The 21,240-nt window shown below is 42.3% G+C and overlaps 2 protein-coding genes across 2 annotated transcripts in view; one reads left to right on the forward strand and one right to left on the reverse strand.

Moving 5' to 3' along the window:
• TTC3 (tetratricopeptide repeat domain 3) overlaps window positions 1-9,935 on the forward strand; it is a 115,960-nt gene extending 106,025 nt beyond the window's left edge. The window contains exons 42-46 of the mRNA XM_063089077.1: window positions 1,451-1,794; window positions 3,410-3,536; window positions 3,729-3,863; window positions 6,971-7,063; window positions 8,256-9,935. Coding sequence (XP_062945147.1) covers window positions 1,451-1,794; window positions 3,410-3,536; window positions 3,729-3,863; window positions 6,971-7,063; window positions 8,256-8,330 — 774 coding nt within the window. The 3' untranslated portion in view covers window positions 8,331-9,935. The remainder of the gene's footprint in view (window positions 1-1,450; window positions 1,795-3,409; window positions 3,537-3,728; window positions 3,864-6,970; window positions 7,064-8,255) is intronic.
• A 6,661-nt stretch (window positions 9,936-16,596) lies between these two features.
• VPS26C (VPS26 endosomal protein sorting factor C) overlaps window positions 16,597-21,240 on the reverse strand; it is an 81,446-nt gene continuing 76,802 nt past the window's right edge. The window contains exons 8-9 of the mRNA XM_063089097.1: window positions 17,993-18,076; window positions 16,597-16,757 (exon numbers count right to left, since the gene is read on the reverse strand). Of these exons, the coding sequence (XP_062945167.1) occupies window positions 16,683-16,757; window positions 17,993-18,076 (159 nt within the window). The 3' untranslated portion in view covers window positions 16,597-16,682. The remainder of the gene's footprint in view (window positions 16,758-17,992; window positions 18,077-21,240) is intronic.

Here is a 21,240-nt window from a genome sequence, read left to right on the forward strand (position 1 = left end):
TTTAGAGGTGTGGGCCTCAGCAGAAGATTTCCAGCTGGAAGGCTTATTGAGTCAGAGATCTGGAATAGGAATTTGCCAGGTGAAGGAGAGGGTGTGTGTATGAAGAGGGAAGATGTGGTGATGCTTGGAGGGTCAGGGTTCCAGGTGGAGGAAACAGCATATTTGGAAGCTAGGGAAAAAAGAGAACATATTTCTTTCATGGTCATAAAAGTATGACGAGAAGGCCTATAGAAGGACCCAGGGAATTATAGAAGACCCAGGGCCAGACCCAGTGGAGCGTTATTCTGTAAGCCGAGTTAAGCAGTCTGGACTTTTCCTTAGGTCACAGGTTTCAAGGTACAGGTCTCAAGTAAGGTAATGACATCAGATTTGTACTTTATGAAGACAAATTCGACAGCAGTATGGAGAAGTAGCAGGAGATGGACTTGAGTGGCTTCCAGTTGACCAATTATTAGCTTCCTGCCATCAGCCTAGTCCTGGATGAGCGTGTGGCAGTGGGAGTGGAGCAAAGAGAACTGATGTGAGAGGTGTTCAGTACGTAGAGTTGGAAGAACTGTGCTGCTCCGGAGACGGGAGCGCAGCATGCGTGTGTGTTAGGAGTCGAGGGGGAGTCCCAGGCCTCTGTCGGTGAGGTGGGTACTGGGGGAAGAGCTGGCTTGTGGAGGCTGTGCTCAGGCAGGTTTTGAACACACTGAATTTGCGTTACCTTAGATCACCCAGGTGGACTTGCAGATTTAGATCTCAAGAAAATATTCTACACTGGAAACTTTTAAAAAGTGGTTGTTAATCAGCAGTGAACACATAGTCACTAGTCATGAGAGAATGTGAAATAGCCCTGGGAATGTGTGGCATGTGAAGAAGATTTGGGCCTCAGGCAACTTCAGAAGGAGCATCAGCACATAGGACCTGGACAGAGGCAAAAGAACTGCAAGGGGGAGCAGAGAAGAGGCCCGAGAGGTGGGGAGCTGCAGTGTGGAACTGGAGGGGCCTGGTCTGGGAAAGAGGAGGTGACCAGCAACGCGAGGTGTCCCTGTGGCTTAGCAGGATAGAGATAGCTTCGGGGAGTGTTGGGACAACTATTTTTAATGTCAGCCACAAAGTTTAGCTGAGAAGGGGAGAAGTATGATTAGGTGGAGGCTGAAGGATGGCTGGTAGGCAGACGAAATGGTCTCATTTAGACAGTTCTTCAAATTTTACAGAGAAAATGATGAATTACAGAGAGGTTATTTAGAAATCAGAATGCTACCCTTGTTCTAACTACTAACAAGTTATGGTTAGTAATTATTTTAAAACAAAAACATTTAATTTGTTATATTCAAGTTTCTTGTGCACTGAGCATTCAGGCTTCATTATAGTCGTGCTTAATCATCAGTCTTTGTCCTTTGGTGTTTCTCCTCTTAATTCAAGGCAATCCCTGAGTGATCCAGCTACTGTGGTGTGTTTCTCACAGGTTCATCCTCAGTTACTTCCTGAGTCTTCAGGCCATGATGATCAGGGGCCTGTGACTTCTGCAAGTGATGTGACTAGAAACCAAACAACCGTTCACGAGGATTCAGGTCTCTTTTCTGCCAGAGATTTCCCAGTGGAGGCTCCTTCTGTGCTGTTGCCAGAATCACCCTCTGGTGAGCCTGAAGTTGCTGGGCTGCCAGCGCCTGGGAGGGCTGGCCAGGCAGCTCCTTCAAATCAAAGCCTCGTGGCTGACCAGAAACTACCTACTCGTTCGAACCAGTCTCCAAAAAAGCCTTTCAATAGTATTATCGAGCACCTGTCAGTGGTGTTCCCGTGTTATAGCAGGTATGAAATATGAAATGTCTGTAACTCTGTTAAATACTATATTGAACTAAGTTTTTCTGATCAGATAAAATCATGGCCAGTTAGGAGTTGATTTGGAAAGGACTGCATAATTGTTTTGCTCAGAAAGACAGGTGCTATATTTCTTTATTTTGTAAACAGAGAGGTGATCATTTTCAAGGAAATTTTTTAATGTGCATATCTAGATTGAAAACTTTAATCAGAACGCATGGCAGTTTGCTAAGACTTTGAGGAGATCAGAAATACTCTCCAACACAAGTTGTTATGGAATCAGTAAATGAACTGTAAAACAATAGTTTCATATCATTTAGGGGAAAAAAAAATCACATACAGCAAAGAAGGCAGCAGCCTTGTTAGACAGGACCTGCGATTCCTTAGAGGTGTGGGGCTGAAAAGACTAGATCAAATTCAGTAGTGAATAAGGCATGTGAACATACAGAAGCGATCCCGTGAGCATGGGGAAGGCTTTTCTTACTTGGGTCAGCAAGAGCTGTAAGTAGGGCGCACAAGCACTTCAGTAATGTTTCTGCCTTCACATCTGCCTCTGCTCTATAGGTTGGTGTGAGGGCAGCAGAGGTGCCCCTTGTCTCAAGAGAAGGTGAGTTAGAGGCAGTGTCCCTCAGGTGCAGCTCAGAAGCAAGGACGCCAAACAGAGGCAATGACCCTCTGCGCCTATTTTGTTATTTCTGTCTCTGAGACATTGTTAATTACAGGCTTTGAAATTGAAATTTGGAAACAAAGTAGTCATTAACGTATGATTGAATTAATGTTTTACACCTATTGTGGAGCCCTACTCATTTGAAAATACATTTTCTCTGCATGTGGGCATATTTTGCCCTGCTTAAGTTTGAGAAATGTAAGTTTTGTCAATAGCAATTGCCATGCCATTTGTAAAAATATTTAGTTTTGTCAATAGCAATTGCCATGCCATTTGTAAAAATATTCAAGTTGTATTACCAGAAGCACCCTACAAATAAAATTGTTTGCAATCCTGATTTAACAGTCACATAGAAATGTATCTTGATTTTCTGAAAGTTAAGATAGTTGGGATATTAATAGTACAGATATCAAGTTCCTGTTTACTAACGGCATAACTCCCATCCAGTGGTGCTTGTGAAACATTCAGGCTTTGAACCTTGTTGGTTAGACTTTTCAAGGGAGGAAGTCCTCAAACTAGTTTCCTTTCAGATAGAAAGAGATTTTATTGATTTCAGGTTGGAAACAATGGTGTCTGATCATTCAGTGATTTTGCATGAAGCTATCATGTATCTAGGCTGTATGAACTCAGTTTTCTATATAGGGATGGATATCCCAAATGGATCTAGCAGATATACTCGTGCTTTTACTTTGAAATTCTTTTGAAACTGATACTTAGAAGTAATATTGAAATTTTCATAACTCCTTGGAAAGAGGGATTCTGCCTTAATATCGTTCTGCTTTTTATATATCGTTGCTAGTGTCACGTGGTCTACAAATTAATTTTGTTTGTGTGTTTATTTTGGGTGTTGGGCTATTGGGTTAATATTGGCACATACTAGTTCTTAGCAGTAGAAAACTTGACTTTCTATTGTCATTTATCACTCACTTTCCCTTTCAGCACTGAGCTTGCTGGTTTTATTAAAAAAGTACGGAACAAAAATAAGAACTCACTGTCAGGATTGAGTATTGATGAAATTGTCCAAAGAGTGACAGAACACATTCTAGATGAACACAAAAAGAAAAAGGTATTTAATCCAGATAAAATAAAATATTCTACTTCATCCTTATTTATTTATAAAATATGAGAATTTTTAAAAAATGCTTCAAACCAAAATACAGACAGCAATTAACTAAAGACAGAAGATGGTCAAGCTTTTAGGTAACTGAATTTTGCTTCTTTCTCATTTCCCAACGCCTCACCTCCATTATCTCTGTAGCCACATCCAGGAAAGGACAAGAGAACCTCTGAGCCCAGCTCTGCCACTTCTGTGACCAGGGTCTCCCAGGGTCCACCCTCGGTGATTGTTGGACCATCATCCAAAACCAAGGGGCAGAAAACAGAAGATGTTCCTGTGAGTGTTTAATATATAACTGTACAGTTTTGGTTTTTAATGAAGAACAAGAAGGAAATAACACTTTAAATTCATGATTTAGCACCGTTTTTTTTATATCTAAACCTCATTTAATTGATCTTGAAATTAGAAACCAAATTTCTATGTATCTGAATGTGTCCAGTTAGAACAGTCAGTGAGTGGTCAATTCCCCATCTCTGCTCTAATGGATGCCAGGGGCCCAGCATGGAGAGAAGCCCCTGCCCATGAGTGACAAGAGCTCTGACCATGCTAGGGGAACTGGGCCTTCTCCTTCCTGCCCTTGTTTTGCTGCAGATGGTCAAATATGTTAACTTTTTGTATTAAGTATGATATTTTGAGTAGTTGGGAAAAATAGTTCCTGAATAGTTTCCTTCTGTGTAACCATGGGCTTTGGAATCACACAGACTTGGTTCCATCACTGAACACTGTGAGCCCGGGTTAGTATCTCACCCAGGCAACAGTCTGGGTTAAATGCTGCAGTGGGAATGACTAGGGTCAGCACTGTAATCAAGAAAGGCTGGTTGCTGCCTTTGCCTCTCTCTCAAGTGCCTGAGAGGGCACACTGGTATAGGCTAAACTTGCCTGTAATTTGATATGCTGATTTATTTTCCTTTTAGACAATAAGGATGTTTACATTTGCATGGAAATTTTTATAAAATACTATATTATCTATGATCTGAATTGATAAGGCATTGTAATTGGCTCATGCAGCTTGCCAGCATTTGCTTGGCCATTTGAAGGCACGGATATAGCTCAGAGTGGGTCTTTTGACTTGTGTGTGCAGCATGTCTTTCCCCAGCCTTTACCACACTGGCTGAGGGTGGAGAGTATGTAGTTGAAAGAAAGCCTGCCACCTGTGTGGCTCATGGGAGAGGGCTCCAGATGGAATTGTGCTGTAGAGCACTTGTCCAATTATGGTGTCAAAATGTAGATGACGCTGACATTAAGAGAGTTGTAGACCATGTAACTTTCTCAGCAGAGAATCAGCAATACAGAATTGCACAGAGTATTAGTTTAACTTGAGCTAGCATTGAGTCTTCTTGTGAACTTAGGTTTTTATTCCTCTTGTACATTTTCACTTTCCACTACCCTTTGGAGATTTTACACACCACATATGCTCAGCACCCAGAGCATCTCATCCCCACCCTCACTCCAGTGAGAGAGCTTATAAGCATTCAGGGCATTTCTGCAAGACTGGCTAGAGTCCCCCGCAGGGGGTTCCCTAAGGGGTTACATGCTCTGTGATTCTCCAACCAGGCACAATTCTCAGGGCATTCTCATTCTCGTGCGTGCATGCCTGCGTGCGTGCGTGCGTGTGTGTGTGTGTTACTGACCACCTAATCACCTGGAGAAAAGAGATCTTATTCTGTTTCACTGTTGATGCTGATGATACTTAAGATGTAAAAGCTGACTTATTTAAACTTTACCAATTATATGAGAAAGAAAAATAGGTATTCAAACTGGGACTTAATTTGGTAATCATGGGTGGTTTTTAAAAAATTAAGAGTAATTTGTTTTATATTTTTAAATTACAAAAGTAATACATGCTCACAATAGAAAATACAAATAAAAAGGGCACTTAAAAGACCCCAGAACTCACCCCGTCACCAGTATTATCACATTGGTATGTATTTTTCTAAACTCATTTGTATACATATATGTGTGAATTTAGTCAAAACTGAATACTTTATTTATACTTTTCGTATCCATTTTTGGTGGGGGGTGGATTTTGTTTTGTTTTCTCTTGCATATTTTTTTAAATTGTGGTTGTCATTTTTTTTTTTTTTTAACTTAGAAATATACTGTGCTCATCTTTCCAAGCTAGGCAACAGTCAAGTTAAAGTCAAGTTAACTGTACATTTTTCAAGCTGAACCTACCTGCGAGCTTTGTAGAGAGTGTTGGAGAGGCCTTAACCTGCCCTTCCCCAGGGCCGGTGCCTCCTTTCTTAGATGACCCTTGAGTCAGAGCAGCAGGCGAGGAATATAAACCACTCTTCTACTGCATCTGCCCCATCTCCTCTGCCTAGGCCACATCATGCCTTGGGAAAGAAAGCGAAACCTCATACAGCAGCAGCTGAACTTCATCCCACAGCCAGGACTATCTGGAGCGTGGGTTTGGGGCAGGGACACAGATAAACAGGACTCATTTCCTGCCTTCAAGGTGCTCAGCATTAAGAGGAGAGTTAGAGTAGAAATTAATGGTGCAATGTGGGGTGCACTCTGCGAGCTGCAGGGAGAGCTCTGTGCCTGGCATCCTCGATGGCACTCAGATCTGCCCTCACATAGAAAATACTGTCTGTGCTCACCAGACTGTGAGCTGCTGCAGGCTGAAAACCTTCCATTCATCTCTGTATCCAGTGCCTCATACAATCCCTGACCATGGACGTTTGCTGGACGAGCCATCAGTTTGTTTTGTTTTGATTTGCACAACTAATCCATGTTCATAGAAACTTTAGAAATTGTAAAGAAAAAAATTAGATCTCCCTTAACCAAGGGCAACCACTTTTAACATTTTATGTGTCTTCCCAGACTCTTTCCTAGACATCTCTGTATACAGACATTCTCTTTATTTAAAAAAAAAATTAATTTTGTACTGTTTTATAACCTGCTTTTATTCAGTGGTCTGTCATGACCATCTTTTTGTGTCAGGGATTATGAACTCCCATCAGGATTTTAATTGACCACACAGTAGTCCATTGTGTGGATGTGTCATAATTTACTATGTCCAACTGTGAGATAATTAGATGAATGATTAAGTTGTAATATTAAGCCAGTACCATACTTTAGATATAGTATGGGATAAATAAGCATTTGTGGTATTTCACTTGGGAATCTGTTAGCCATATAAAAGATTTTTCTCTGAGAAAATTAAAACTTCAAAACTATACTTTTCTTTTTGCATTTTTATATTTTTCTTAAGAAATGCTGTTAAAAAATAACTTGTTTCCTTAGTTTGCTTAGCTATAACTGGGAATAGTTTTCCAGCCTTTGTGGCAAAAATATTTGAAGGCCACTTGTAGGAAGAGATCATGTTGTAAAAAGAAATTTAGTTGTTCTTTATTACTCAGATACATTTGTTTCCACAGGCATCAGGTGCAAATTCTTGTGAAATATGTCATGAGGTATTCAAATCAAAAAATGTGCGAGTGCTGAACTGTGGGCACAAGTTTCACAAAGGGGTAAGGATTATTTGGCCACCTTTATATCATGTGCTGTGACTATCAAGTATTTTGAAAATAAAAAAGGAATTTCTTTTTTTCTAGGCATTGGTACTTCCTGTGTTTTCAAGTCATTTTCTTTGTAAACCTTCCTATGTCAATATTCATTGTCTTTCTTTCCAAAGACTGGGGCTGTGAGAAGGGGAATGTGGTTCCTGGGCCCTGGTTTGTGTGTAGCTCTGCAGACTGTTCTTTGTTTTTATCATATCATGGGCAGAGAACAGTCAACTCCATCAGCTGTAATGATGCTGAGATTCAAAGCAATATTACTTCCTTGAAAGGTGGTTTCTCACACACATGACTAAATGGATAAACAGTGCAACAGTTTGTCAGTTTAGTGTAGTATATGAAGTTGTTTTAACATTTTAAAGGAGAAAACGTAAACCTAGCTGGGTCCCTTGTGCCTAATGCTGGGAGATTCTGGCTTGTAACCTTCCAAGATTCATGTGTTAACTATCTTGGTGTTCTGGGCACTGTCAGCATTTGTCCTGTACCCCTGCTGCTGGGTTAGAACAACAGGTCTCTGTCATTGTTGACTTATTCCTGGGAAAGGGATAAATACAGCATACCCACTAGAAAGACTCAAGACAGCTTGCAGAGTCTCTTTTGTATGGTTTGCCTCCTTTGGGTATGGGGTCTTGTGCCTGGGCTCTCCAGCTTTCCACGTACACCTGCCATGAGGGCAGTGGCACACAAGCCAGGAGCAACTGAGAACACAGCGGGCAGAGCGGCTCTGTTCAAGGCTGTGGTGTGCAGCCTCGTGGGATGTGTGAGGACCAAGAGCTAAGTCCTAGAAGAAGGATGAGTTAAGAATCAGGTGATTGGGTCTGAGGGCCAAGAAAATGACAGCCTCTAAACGTCAGGGCAGCTGCAGCTGAAGAGCTGAGACTGGAGCCAAGGTATGGGGGCAGGGTAAGGCCAGGTAAGAGGCTTAGAGTATTCACAAATCTCATTCTGAAGCAGCTTTATTTGCTCTGGGGGTTTGCCCACGCTTCTGTCCTGACCAGGTATCAGTGTCCCCAAGTATGGTGCAGCTTCAGGCCCCACCAGACTTTGAGATGAAGTTAGCCAGGCCTGCCAAGAGTCCAGTGGTGGAGAGCAAAGGTCCCATGTGCTCCTGAGTCACTGACTTATTCTATTCCCTCCTTTTCAGTGCTTTAAGCAATGGCTTAAAGGGCAGAGCACCTGCCCAGCTTGCCGTGACCGTGATCTCCTGTCAGAAGAGTAGTCTGCACCTTCTGGAAGAAGCCAGCCTAGTGAAAATTGGGAACCACCTTTCTGCCACTCTAGGTAGTCACACTTCACCAAAACAAAATTTACCAGCGTGTTGAATTGGAAGAACAACAATATACTACCTTTGGTATAAAAAGCAAACATTTGAAGACTCTCTTGCATTGTTTGTTATAAAGTTAATAAATGGAAATCTTTAATACAGTTGATAAAAAGTAATTTCCCCTCTCTGATTAAATACTATGATGATAGCCAAGTAGTGGCTAATAAAATGATGTGTAACTACATTCTTACATTGCTGGGGCTGCTGCAGAGGGACTCTCTGATATGGGTGGCATCTTTTGGGGAATATTGTGAGCGCCTCAAAGCAGCACTTGAATTATAAGAATTTTTAATCTGTTCACGTGCCCCAGTTTCCCCTTTTGGGTTGGTTAGAAAAATCTGTTCTAAAAGCTCCACAAGAGAGATACTGACCTTTTAAAATTTTTCTGAAATTCAGCATTTCTGAAAATATGCCTACATTTTCCTCAAAGATTCTGCATTTTTAAAAAAATGGACTTAAAGGAAACCACATTTTAACAATTTGTAGGTAATATTAAATATTGGCTGATTTAGACCAAAAGATTAAAATCTCCTCTTCCTGAAACACCATGTGCTTTTAATTTTTCATTTCATTGTTTTATTTTCCCCCATAGATTTTTTAAGTGCTTATTACTTCTTATCTTTTAAAGATGTGATCAGATTTTTGAAAATCACTTACAAAATCGCTTTTTATTAGGATCAGCCAAAACTTTTTTACCCCCTAGAATTGAGGCTATGCGTTCATCATACCAGCCCCACATTTGGAACTTACTCTTTGAATAGTCTCTTCTTCTCACTAGTAGCATTTGTCCTCTTTATGAGTCAGTCCACAAGTGCTTTGAGATCCACATCTAGCAAAGTGCTGAGCACAGGACAAGCACTGTGTGGAAACAGTCACCATCATTCGCCTTCCTCATCCCACCACCAAAAAGAGAAGCCTGTGTAATTAGACAATCCTGAGATGTCCGTGGTACAGTTGTTCTGTGTTTGACATTTGTGTAAAGTAGTGCATGCAACCTTGTACTGTGGCCTAAGAACAAAACCATAACTGCATTAGAAACTTTAAAAACTAGGTATCTTTCAGTGACTTATAGACAGTTGTCAATATAGAAACATGAATTCTAGACACATTCCATTTCTGCCAAACAGGAAGGATCAAAAAATGTTTTTCAATGTGTTCTTTGTTCTACTGCAAACTTGGAGTCATGAGTGTAATGAGCTGATTTGGTCACCTTCCTGCCTCTGTTCAGTGTGAGTTTTGATGTCTTATGACTTAGTCCCTAAACGCTCACTCCTTATTTTGAAACATTCTCTGTAGTGGTCTTTAAAACATTGTCTGCATATTCATACTGATTGAGAGCTGTAGGTATGAAAATACACAGAGACCAGTTTGTAGCAACAGGTACAAAGGAGAAGAGCAGCTGTAAAGTGAGGAGACGTTATTTTGTACATAACTTCACATTCTTGTGAACAAGCCTTATATTTGTCCACTAACTGTCAGAATAAAGAGCATTCTAAAATAGTAGCAGTTGACTGTCATTCTTGCTCATTCTTTCTCAGATAATTTAAAAAATGCATCCTACTTGAAAACTCAGGACACGTATATTATGCTAACATTTAAAAGGTGACTTCATTTGGAAAGAACAGCTGTGCTGTGTCTGAGAAGTCTCACAAAAGTATCTTAGGGCACTTGAGAGCCTGGATCAAAACATTCCTTCGTGCCAGAACAAAGATTACCAAACTCAGTTTCACAAGATTGACTATTTAAATTTGTGAATGGACAGTTTATACAGAGATGATAGAGAGTTTACTGTTTTAGGCTAAATTAAGAGATTTTTCAGGTGACTACATTTAAAGATGTTGAAAATAAATTACATTCCTCAGTATCTTTTTTTTTTTCTTGAGGTATTTGTAGATTCACAGACAATTAAGGTTGATTGGTAGGGTTTCCTTTTTAGTGGAACTTCTGGGTACACTGAGCACTAAAAGATTATTGAAGAAAGCAAATTTTAAAAATCTGTCTTCTGATTATTTAAGTCTATTTAAAATATCAGTACATTTTTAATCTGATAGCATTTAATTCAAAATAACGTATAACTTAAAGCAAAGACTTAAGAATTTAGATTATTTTTTTCCTGCTGAACTGCTTAATCTATGTTAATGGATAATTGTTACATATAATCCAATACAAAATTGAATCGTGCCCCAGCAATGCAAAATTTTACTACATTTTAAAGTTAATTTCAAAGAGTACTTCAAAAAGTTTGTGGAAAAACTGAATTAAAAGATCTTTCCATGACCTTCTTTTTTTTTTTTTCTTTTCAAAGATATTCTCCTTTACTTAAAGACAGTAGTAAATAGTCATCATATGTATAAGATACCCTGACAGCAACTTGCAGACTAGAGTTTGACCAGACAACTGGGCATCATAGCCCAACCAAGTTGACACATACAATTTACCCTTCTACAACTCAATAACAAAAGACAATTCCATTTAAAAATGGGCAAATGACTTGAATAGACATTTCTCCAAAGAATATCACCTGTAGGTGGCCAACAAACACATGAAAACATAACAATATTGTTAGTCATTAGGGAAATGCAAATCAAAACCACAATGATGTACCACTTCATACCCATGAGGATGGCTCTAATAATAGTATTTTTTTTTTAATGTAAAAATCAGAGAGGATGCAGAGAAATTGGAGTCCTCATTAGTCAGCTTGGGCTGCCATAACAGAATACCTGGACTAGGTGGCTTAAACAACAGAAATTTATTTCTCACAGTTCTGGAGACTGAAAGTCCAAGATCAGGGTGCACCATGGTCAGATTCTGGTGAGGACTCTCTTCCAGGCATGTCAATGGCCCTCTTCTCACTGTATCCACACATGGTGGAGAGAGGAAGCTCTAATGACCCTTCCTCTTTTGATGAGGGCACTAATCCCATCATGTGGGCTCCATTTCATGACCTCATCTAAACCTAATTAACCCCCAAAGGCTCCACCTCCTAATATCATCTAAGGGGTTAGGGCTTCAACATATGAATTTTAGGGGGACACAAGGATTCAGTCCATAATACTCATACAATGTTGGTAGGAATGTAAAATGATATAGCCATTGTGAAAAACAGTTTAGCAATTTCTCAATAAATTATACATAGAATTCCCCTTTGACCAAGCAATTCCATTTCTAGGTATGTACCTAAAACAAGTGGAAACAGATGTTCAAATAGAACCTTGTATACAAATGTTCATAGCAGCTCTGTTCACAGTAGTTCACAGTAGCTAAAAGGTGAAAGCTACCCAAATGTTGATCAACAGCTGAATGAATAAACAAAATGCGATACATCCACACAATGGAATATTAATCAGTTATAAAAAGGAATGGTGCATTGATACATGCTACAACATGGGCAAAACCTAGAAAACATGCTAAGTGAAACAAATCAGAAACAAAAGCCACATATTGTATGATTCCATTTATATGAAATGTCCAGAAAAGGCAAATCCATAGAGACAGAAAGTAGACTAGTGGTTGCCTAGGGCAGGGGAAAGAGGAGTATGAGGACTGACTGCTAATAAATTTGGAGTTTTCTTGGGGGGGTGATAAAATGTTCTGATTACATAGTGGTGATGGTTCCACAACAATGTATACATGCTAAAAACCACTGACTTGTACACTTTAAGATTGAATTTTATGATGTGTGAATTATATTTTAGTGAAGCTGTTATACAAAAGAGTAAGGGTCCAAACATCATGCATGAAATTTTGAAAAGTTTGGGAGTTTAGGGACCTTTTTTGCTCAACTTCCTGGTACTACAAATATGCCAGTTGATTGATATAACTGCATAGGGGCCTCCACATAAATGAGCTATTTCTGAATAAAAGCAGGAAATTCAGACAGAAGGGGCAACGGAAGAGGAGAACAGTTCCTTTTGTTGGAGTCCTTGTCTCTGCTTCTCTGATTTCTACAATGTCCTCAGAATCTTGTTGACCTTTCTAAGTCCTAGAATTCGATCTGAGAAACACTGGCCAAAGACATTTGGTAGAGCCAAGATAATGTGTACCACTGCCTCATATTTAATCCAACGGACTATAACAGGTCATCTGAAAGTACTGGAAAGGGTCTAGAGTTGCTTGACACTCTTGTCAGAGACCTAGTGACGGAGAGAGATATGTTGAAGAAATCTAATTGCCTAGAAGTGTTAAATGCTTTTGTAGATAAATGTAAAGCAACCTGCAAAGTCATTCACAAGATTCATACTGAAGAACTCGAACGAGCTGAAGCCAGGTGATATTGCTAAAGACCTATAGCATATTAGGAACAAGAAAAGTTCAAAGAAGTAACACATTCCAGGAAAAAGCTCAGAAAGATCACTGTTTATAACAAGCATGAGCTTCTATGCCAAAACCAAGCTCAGGAGTGAGGCCTGTGTTATCAAGAAGAGAGATGTTGCCTGGAACAGTTTTCTTCGGGAGGCTTACTTCTACCGCCCCAGGAGGAGAGGGTTGCTTCTGATACAGGGCAATCCTCAGTTTTGCAAATTAGAACTAAAGCAATTTCAAATTATGTCATATAAAATAATTAATAAAGCCTTCATGCACAGAATGGAAAGAATGCAAATTCTGAAACTTCTAAATTTATCAAGAATCTCAATTTCAAAGCTAGTACACAAGGGATGCATAAACTGGGTTTATGCTGTTGCTGTAGTGGTGCTACTTTCAGCTGATAAGTAGAAATACCTGTCTTTTTTTCTTTTGGTCATGATTAGGCTGGTATTAAAGGAGATTTGAATTACATCTCTTTTGAAGTTCCTCTTTCATGAAATGCTACTGCTCTGTACCTCCAAGAAGAGACTGAGCATGGGAATTCCTAATTCCATGGATTTCAACAGAATAATGATGAGAGAAGAAGTTCCGCAGAGGCCCTCTCATCCAGTGCAGTCAGGACTGGGAGTTGGTTAGTTAATGGAAGGCGTTGGTTAAAGGGGTGAATCATGAAAAAATTATAGGCACATCAAATTTTTATTTTAAATTAAAGTAACTATGCATTCTTTTGCCAAGCTTTTGATGTAAAGTACAGGCTTTTTATTTGAATATTGGTGAGTTGATTGGAGTTCTGCCTCATCTTTCTTGCATAAACCACACCCGTTATATATTCTGTACTATTTCCAATTACCATTTCATTAAAGGGAAGCAAAAACTTAAAGACACTTGTAGGGCAAATCAAGTGCAGAATCCTTACAGATTTTTACAATTGCCTTTCTATGACCATTGCTCAGGAACTTACTCTACTGAATCTTCAAAATATTCAACAAGTTTTTATAGAAACAACTCTTGCTTTTTGCATTCATATTTCAGGTTTGTATATATTTAACTTAATTTATGAATAATAATGACAAGTTTAACTGGCATGGAACAGGCTGGGGAATAAACCTGAGTCTGGGCAAGTGTAGAACTCAGCTGGTGGTAGCAGAAGAGCACGGGGGTTCTAGAGAGTGGCCTTCTGGCTGGGAGTGCTCACTGTGTGGTGGGTATCAGTCAGTACATTTCCCTGCAAGATGAGGCACACTCTCCGCGATGTGTCTCAGGGCCAACTGGAGCTGCTCTACATCGCCAGTGCTGCCCAGTCTCTCCCACTCCCTCTCTCTCACTGCTGTGCCTTCACCTGCAAGCCTTTCTTCCTCAAACAGCTCAGCTACTGGTGGTGGCTGGGCCAGACCCACTGTGCTCTGGGTTTCCTAGGCCTCATGGCCCACTGGACACATGACAGCATGTGCCCATAGGCTGGTCTTCATCACAATGTTGTGGTATGACTGTTCACTTTACGATGCCCAAGTTTTATTCTATAATCTAGAGCTGCTTTGGTAATGTATAAGAAACTGTTCCTGAAACCTGAATGCTAGATCCTGATGATGCTGCTAGCCCAGAGCAGGTCTTGCCACCATAAAAAGTAATTTTGTTGGAGTCTCAGGATAACATAGTAGGGGGCATAAAATGCAGCAAAAGTCCCCTTTTGGTGCTCCCTCAGCCTGGCAGATTTCACATCCTGGACAGCCAACCTCCATCACCACCTTAATGCATTTCCCTTGGGGGCTCCAGAGAAGACCTTAGATACACACTCACTGAATCATGAACCTGATATCATCTCCCATCTTTGCTGACACCTGTATCATTTACACCGGAGAGGGTAAAGTCAATTTGCATGGTGTTGTCTGCCAGAGGGCATGGCCTCCGCCATCCTGAAACACAGTGCTCAGAATAACCAGCCCCACAGAACACTATCCTTCCTGCTCTTCCTTTTCAAATCGCCTTGCTGGTCAGCTACCCTGGATTTTGGGGGGGAGTGAGGGGTTGTGCAGTTTTTGAAATGTTCAGTGTGAAAACTAAGAGAAATGGGGATCCAAAGGACATGTTGGGCTGGAAAATTCTTGAGAACCTCCAATATTAAGAATGGAATCAAAATTCAAAATGATGTGTGCATAGCAGAAAAGAACTTAGAAATAAATAGAACTTACACATTTCAGAATTTCAGAGGAGGAATAACAGATATTGAGAAATCCATGACCTTCTTGAAGTACCCTCATACATAGTGGAGGCAGTGGCCAAAGTGATTAACACACCGCAAACTGAAGCAGTAAAACCAGTTTAGAGTAGTCTTCAGTCAGATGACCTTCTCTGGAGAAAAGGATTAAAGGCAACAAAAGGGACAGTAGCAAAGGTGGACGTTGTTTTCATCAGCACAAGGTACTTACTGCTGAGGCTGACAAAGCAAAGGCAGTGAAGTGGTAGGATGGTGTCAGAGTGAGGACCAAAGACATCACCAACATGAACCCTCGTGAAAGAACGAGAAGGGTATTTAGGTGTTTTAAACACTGTGCAACAAACTTGATTAAAGAATCATTGTAAAAAGAATTGGTCATCGGTCGTGTCTAGCTCCTTTGTATTTTCTCCTCTTCATTCTGACATGATCGACTCATTTAGCCATATCCAGAAGGATGGGCAAAGTCTGCTGTGGAAACCAGTGAAAACTGGAAACTATTCATGTAACAAAAGTTTGAGTACCTACTACATGCTAGCCACCAGGCTAGACATTTTGATACAGCAGTAAGCAAGAGACAAGGACCCCATGAAATTTCTTTCAGTTAAGTGGACAAATATATGAGTAGTTGAGTAGTTTCAGGTGGTGAGAAGGGCTTTGAAGCAGAAGCAAGGAAGGTATGTAGATTAATAAAATTCTTGTAAAGTGCATAGCTAACCCTTTGTTATTAAAATGAAGGGCCTGGGAGAGAATTCGAAGGTACTGTAAGAAAGGCTTTGTTAGATTAAAAAGTAGCATTTTCTAAGTATAACCTAGACTGTGGATCGCAATCAAATGGTGAAAAGAGCAGAAGGAAATCACATCACCTCAAAGTCATTTTGAAATACAACAGCTTTCTTCTTGAAATCTCCCTGAATTAACTTTGGGGATACTGTGATTCTACAGTAAAAGGATAATTTCACCTGTAGTTTTCCCAAATTACCTGAATGAGCAGTTTTGAGTCAGCCTTTCCTGTCCAGTTTGGGTTTAGAATCAGAGCCCTGTGGCTCACTTGGAAGATTTGCACTGGAGCCTTGGAGGGGCCTGGACTGAGCTAACCCTAGTGGAAAATTATGGTGTGTAGTCCAGACTTCCCGGTTTAGGGTGAGAGCTGTTCTCACACATTCCCCTATCACTTCCACTGTGCAGAAATTCAACACTAGCAAACTACAGAATCCTAATGAGTCAACCAACCATCAATCAAGTCTGATTGAGTGGCCAAGTCAGAAAAAGACTTTTAGCTACATTAAGGAGAATAATTTTGGATGTTTATTGTGCAGTATATACATGTATTGAAACATCACACTGTACCCCACGAAAGTAAAATTGAAAAAAAATTTTGGATATCCATATGGGAAAAAAAGGAACCTGTCTCACAACATTCACAAGCATCAATTCCAAATGGGTCATAGTCCTAAATATGAAAAATGAAATAATGCAGCCTCTACAAGAAAACAGTCTTCCTGCCATTGGCATAGGCAAAGATTTATTAGGAAACAAATAGCCCAAATCATAAGAATAAAAAACTTTTGACAGTCAAATTTGCTCAATATCCATCATCAAGGAAATGTAAATTAAAACCTTATTAGAGAGGTGGTGTAAGTTGTCTTGAAGTTGCCTGGTACTGGCAAGTAGACCATCTACTCTGCAAGGACCTAGTTTACCACTTTCCACGGCACAGATGAGTGTCAGCTGCTGGAGTCCACTCCAGCTGGCCTCAGTAATGAGCCAGTTGTTAGATGTCCAGGAATTTTGTGAGCCAACTGTCAAACACAACTGCTATTAGAATTATGTACACATATATATATATTTTTCATATTATCTTTTAACTTTATTTTTCCGTGAACTTTTTCTTTTTTTTTTTGTCTTTTTCGTGACCGGCACTCAGCCAGTGAGTGCACCGGCCATTCCTATATAGGATCCGAACCCGCGGCGGGAGCATCGCTGCGCTCCCAGTGCCGCACTCTCCCTAGTGCGCCACGGGCTCGGCCCATGTACACATATTTTTAAAAACTAATTACTTCCTGATTACTATGCCTTTATTATCTGTGCTCTTGGGGCTGTTGATGTATATAGTATCTTTATGGCGGGTCAAACTACCAGTGTGACAACACCAAAAACAGTGGAAATCAGCTATGATGGGAGAATTTACACCATGGAAATGGGCAGATGCTACATAACAGGGCTTTTGCCCCCCTGTAGAATATGGTGAAGCCTGAAGTTTTGTCTGTAGGAGAAACAGCTGGTTTGGTGCTAAAGGGGCTCTTTATGACTTTCTTGTTTCACATTGGAAGTGGTGACTGGGGGACTTTAACAGACCCTCCTCAGGTGATTTCTGCTGAATGAGCTCCTTCCCACTGCTCTTGGTGGCGAGGGTCCGAACCCCCCAGCCCCTCCTGGCCTTGGCCCTTTGCACCCTCCTGGAATGAGGACACCGCTCACCACAGTGGGGTCCAAAGTCTGTCACTGAGACAGCCTCTTCATTCTTTGGGAGCCACTCCCAGTAGCAACTGTGATCCCCCTATACTGGGCCCTGCCACAGGTTGTCCTCTGCTGAAAACCAAGGCAGTCACCTTTCCTGCGCAGGTGTGCCACAGGAGTGCCAAACAAAGAACCAACCTGCAGACAGCACCAAGCCAGAGGCGACTCCTCTTACCTCCGTGGAGGGAGGACAGAGTTCGAGTCTGGGCCGGTTCCAACCTTGCCAAGAGAGCCTTCAAAATGCAGCACTTGTGAATCACTGGGTTTCTGTGGCAGGGCACTTCAAAGAGAAGATCTTGCTCTTTCTAAAATGTGTTTTTGTGTCAAACAGAGGTGTCATTGTTTTCAGCAATACCTTGGGACTCAAGTGAATAAATTCCATTCTGTTTTCTAACTTTTTTCTCCCCTCCATTTTTCAAAAGTTATGTATAAAGGCATTTTGCCTAATTCCTTCAGTCCTCTATTTCAGCTTCTATTTATTTGGTGTGATTAAAAGGTCTTAATATAGATCTCTTACCACAAGTTCCAAGAAATCTGCCACCAGTTCCGAGCTTCGTGTCCTGAAGTGCCACCCCATTCCAGGGTGGTGAGCCAACAGCTTCTGAAAGAAAACAGCAAGTGAACAGATCTACATTGTTGTCCAGACACTGGCCGCAGCCCCGCCGCCCACGGGGCTCCAGCTTTCACTGGAGCCTTGTTGCAGGCCACACTGCTTTTGCTTCAGTTTTAAAATGACCACAACTTCTAAACTGCCAGACCTTTGAAAGCTGAGGCACAGCACTAGCTACACCCCTTCCTTGTATCAAATCAAACCCTGTCACCTGGGCCTTCGTGAAACTGCTAGGCCACGGTCTCCTCTCCCCGCTCCTCTCCTGGGGAAGGGGGCCTGGGGCCCTCAACCTCATCCCCACCCCTTCTCGCCTTCACTCCTTCCAGGGCCCCAGTGCCTCCAGCCGTTCTCTCTGGGAGTGAGCCGTGTGGCCCTGGTCACCTTGACAGGCTGCTGAGCACCAATACATCCACTGTTCACCTGCTCATTCATTCATCCATTCCTCGAATCTGCCATGGGCAGGCACTGTTGCGGGTGCTGGGAGTTCAACAGGGAATGAAGGAGATGAACAGCCGCAACGTTCCGCCAGGGAAGACTGGTGTCAACTATGACAGTAAAATACAGGGTATGTCACTGGTAAGCCTGAGAAGTAAGCCGGGAAGAGGATGAGGGTGTGCTTATGGGGGTGGGGGTGGGCACAATTTTAGACAGAGGCCAGGAAAGGGAGCGTTTCAGTGCAGCAGGAAGGAGGAGAGGGAGATGTGGAGAAGGGTGGGCAGTCGGGCAGAGGGGAGCAGGAGCAGAGCCTGCCCGCAGCGGGCTGGCTGGGGGGACCTCTGAGGCCAGCCCTACCCTTTGGGCTGGTGCACTGTGCAGAGGTGAGGGCTCTAGGGGAGGGTTAAGGGTGCGCAGGGTGAGAGGTGGGGGGCAATGGGCTGAAACCAGCCATGTGGAGGCATTTCAACATCTGGCAGACAGTAGAGCTTTCTGGTGAGCCTCATTAAATGTTAGTTCCGCTTGTGGCTTAGACTCAAGGGACTTGGTCCTGGGGCCAGGCAGGAGCATTTCTAAAGCAGTTTCACCTGTGTTAGTCTGTCAACACCCCCCCGCCCCCAACTGAGCTCCTGCTGCCTCCCCACACCTCTGCCTTCTTTCTCCTTCAGTGGCTTGAAATTCTGGACCTGGAGAGGCTCCCCAGTGGGTCCGCCCTGCAGGGCTGTGGGGACATCGGCCCCCACATGCACAGCCTCCAACCTAGAATTACCTTTATTGCTATTCCAGATCAGACCCATGCCTTCCTCAAATTCATGCTTTTCTCCTTCCTGGTTTACACTGTATATTGCTGGAGTGCTTGCTCTGGAGGTTCCAGGAAATACTGACACTGTCTCTAAGACAGCTGAGGTCCAGACAAGCAGCCCACTGAAACGTGGTGAATGGCACTAAACAATGAGAGCAGACTGTGTGGTCAACCTTATTTTTTATTTTTTTGTGAGGTAAGCATTATTCATTTATTCTTACGCATATTTACTAGTAATTCTGCTTTGCTCCCTTCAGAGCTTTTCTTATTTATTTATTGAATCATAACTGATGATAGATATTTTTGGGATTCAACATTGATGTATGTTGGTCAAATCAATATTATTAGTATATATATATTTACAAATCATATTTATTCTTTATGCCCCTTATCCAATCTCTCTCTATCCCCCTCTCCCTCCCACTCACCCCTCTGATAACCCCAGATTTCTTCTCTCCCTCTGAAAGAATAATAGTTATTCTGTTGACTTGTTGCCTAGATGATCTGTTCAGTGCTGAGAGAGGTGTGTTCAGGTCCCCCAGTATTATCATAGAGCAGATGCTTCTTCTATCTCCCTGGAATGGGCTTTGTGGAGAGAGACATCCTCTTCTTTTCTTTGGTCTCTCCTGGTGACTTTCCTTGCGTCAATGTACTCAAGTGGCTGGCGGAGCATCTGTATGGTGATTGTGGCATCTAGCCACTTTTGTGGCAGCCGTAGCTATTGTAGTGGCTGTGGTGGGCCACCCACAGAAGTGATGTTTTTGATGTGCTCCTTGCCTGGTTGAGGGAGGAGGGGTCAGTCTCCAGCTCCATCTGTTTTTATATTATAAGATGTTGCGGAGCAGTTGGATGGGAGAAGAGGGGAAGGGAGAAAGAAATAGGGTGGGAGAAGGAGGAAGGGGGGACATGAGTGAGACCTGTGGCACCCCCCTCATTCCTGCAGGGGAGACCAGTGGGCTTCCAGCGGTGGTTCAGTGGTCATCGCTGGGTTGGCTGAAGATGTTGGTAGTATGTGGCTGAAGCCCTCGGCTCCCCACTGCCCTGGCTCAGGAGCCCGGGGTGTTTCCTGTGGCAGCTCAGTGGTTGTTGCTGGGCTGGTTGCGGGTGTCAGGGGTGCATGGCTGAGGCCTTTGGCCCCCCACTGCCCTGCTCATGAGCCCGGGGCACTTCCTGCAGCAGCTCAGTGGTCATCACTGGGCTGGTTATGGGTGTCAGGGAGCATGGCTGAGGCCCCCAGCCCTCATCCATCCCTGATTTGGGAGCCCAGGGAGCTTCTGGTCTTTCTAGGTTTTACAGGTGTTCTTTGGTGAAGTGAGACCTTTACTAGTTAACATCAAACTTTGTCTCTGGTCTGTGGGTATTTTGTTTTTTCTTTCAGTTCTGTGTTGGATTATTCACTGTTCCCACCTCTTAAACTCTGCAGTGGAACTAATTTGTTGTCCTTCACTTACTTCTAAAACGGGGGAACTTCCTGTGGGGACCAGCACTTGAGCCATGTGGCTGAGCTAAATCACTGCTTTGCTGCTGATTCCTGGGGAAGATTTTTGTGCAGCTCAGGTTTTAATGGTTGACTTTGTAGGTACTTCTGGGTCTTGTGAGATCCACTACACATGGGTTGTGTAGAAACTCTGGACTGGGCCTCAGTCTTTTCAGCAAATTGCTCCCCCTGCAGTTCTATATTCCTGACCAGTCTACACAGAGTGGGCCTGTGCTGATTGGAGGGCAGATCAGCTGTCCTTGCTGTGCCCCTATGTTTCCCCAGTGGCCCATTTCCCCCACTGCCCAAACTCCAAACACTTCCCATGGGACAAGCCATGCACTGGTCCCTTGCGATGACTCACTGCCTCTGAGTGTCTCCTTTTCTCTGTTGTTGTGGCCCCTCGCGCCTGTGTGGGTCCACAGGAACACTGTTGGTGGT

This window comes from Cynocephalus volans, chromosome 1, assembly GCF_027409185.1.
Source record: "Cynocephalus volans isolate mCynVol1 chromosome 1, mCynVol1.pri, whole genome shotgun sequence".
Taxonomy (NCBI): Eukaryota; Metazoa; Chordata; class Mammalia; order Dermoptera; family Cynocephalidae; genus Cynocephalus; species Cynocephalus volans.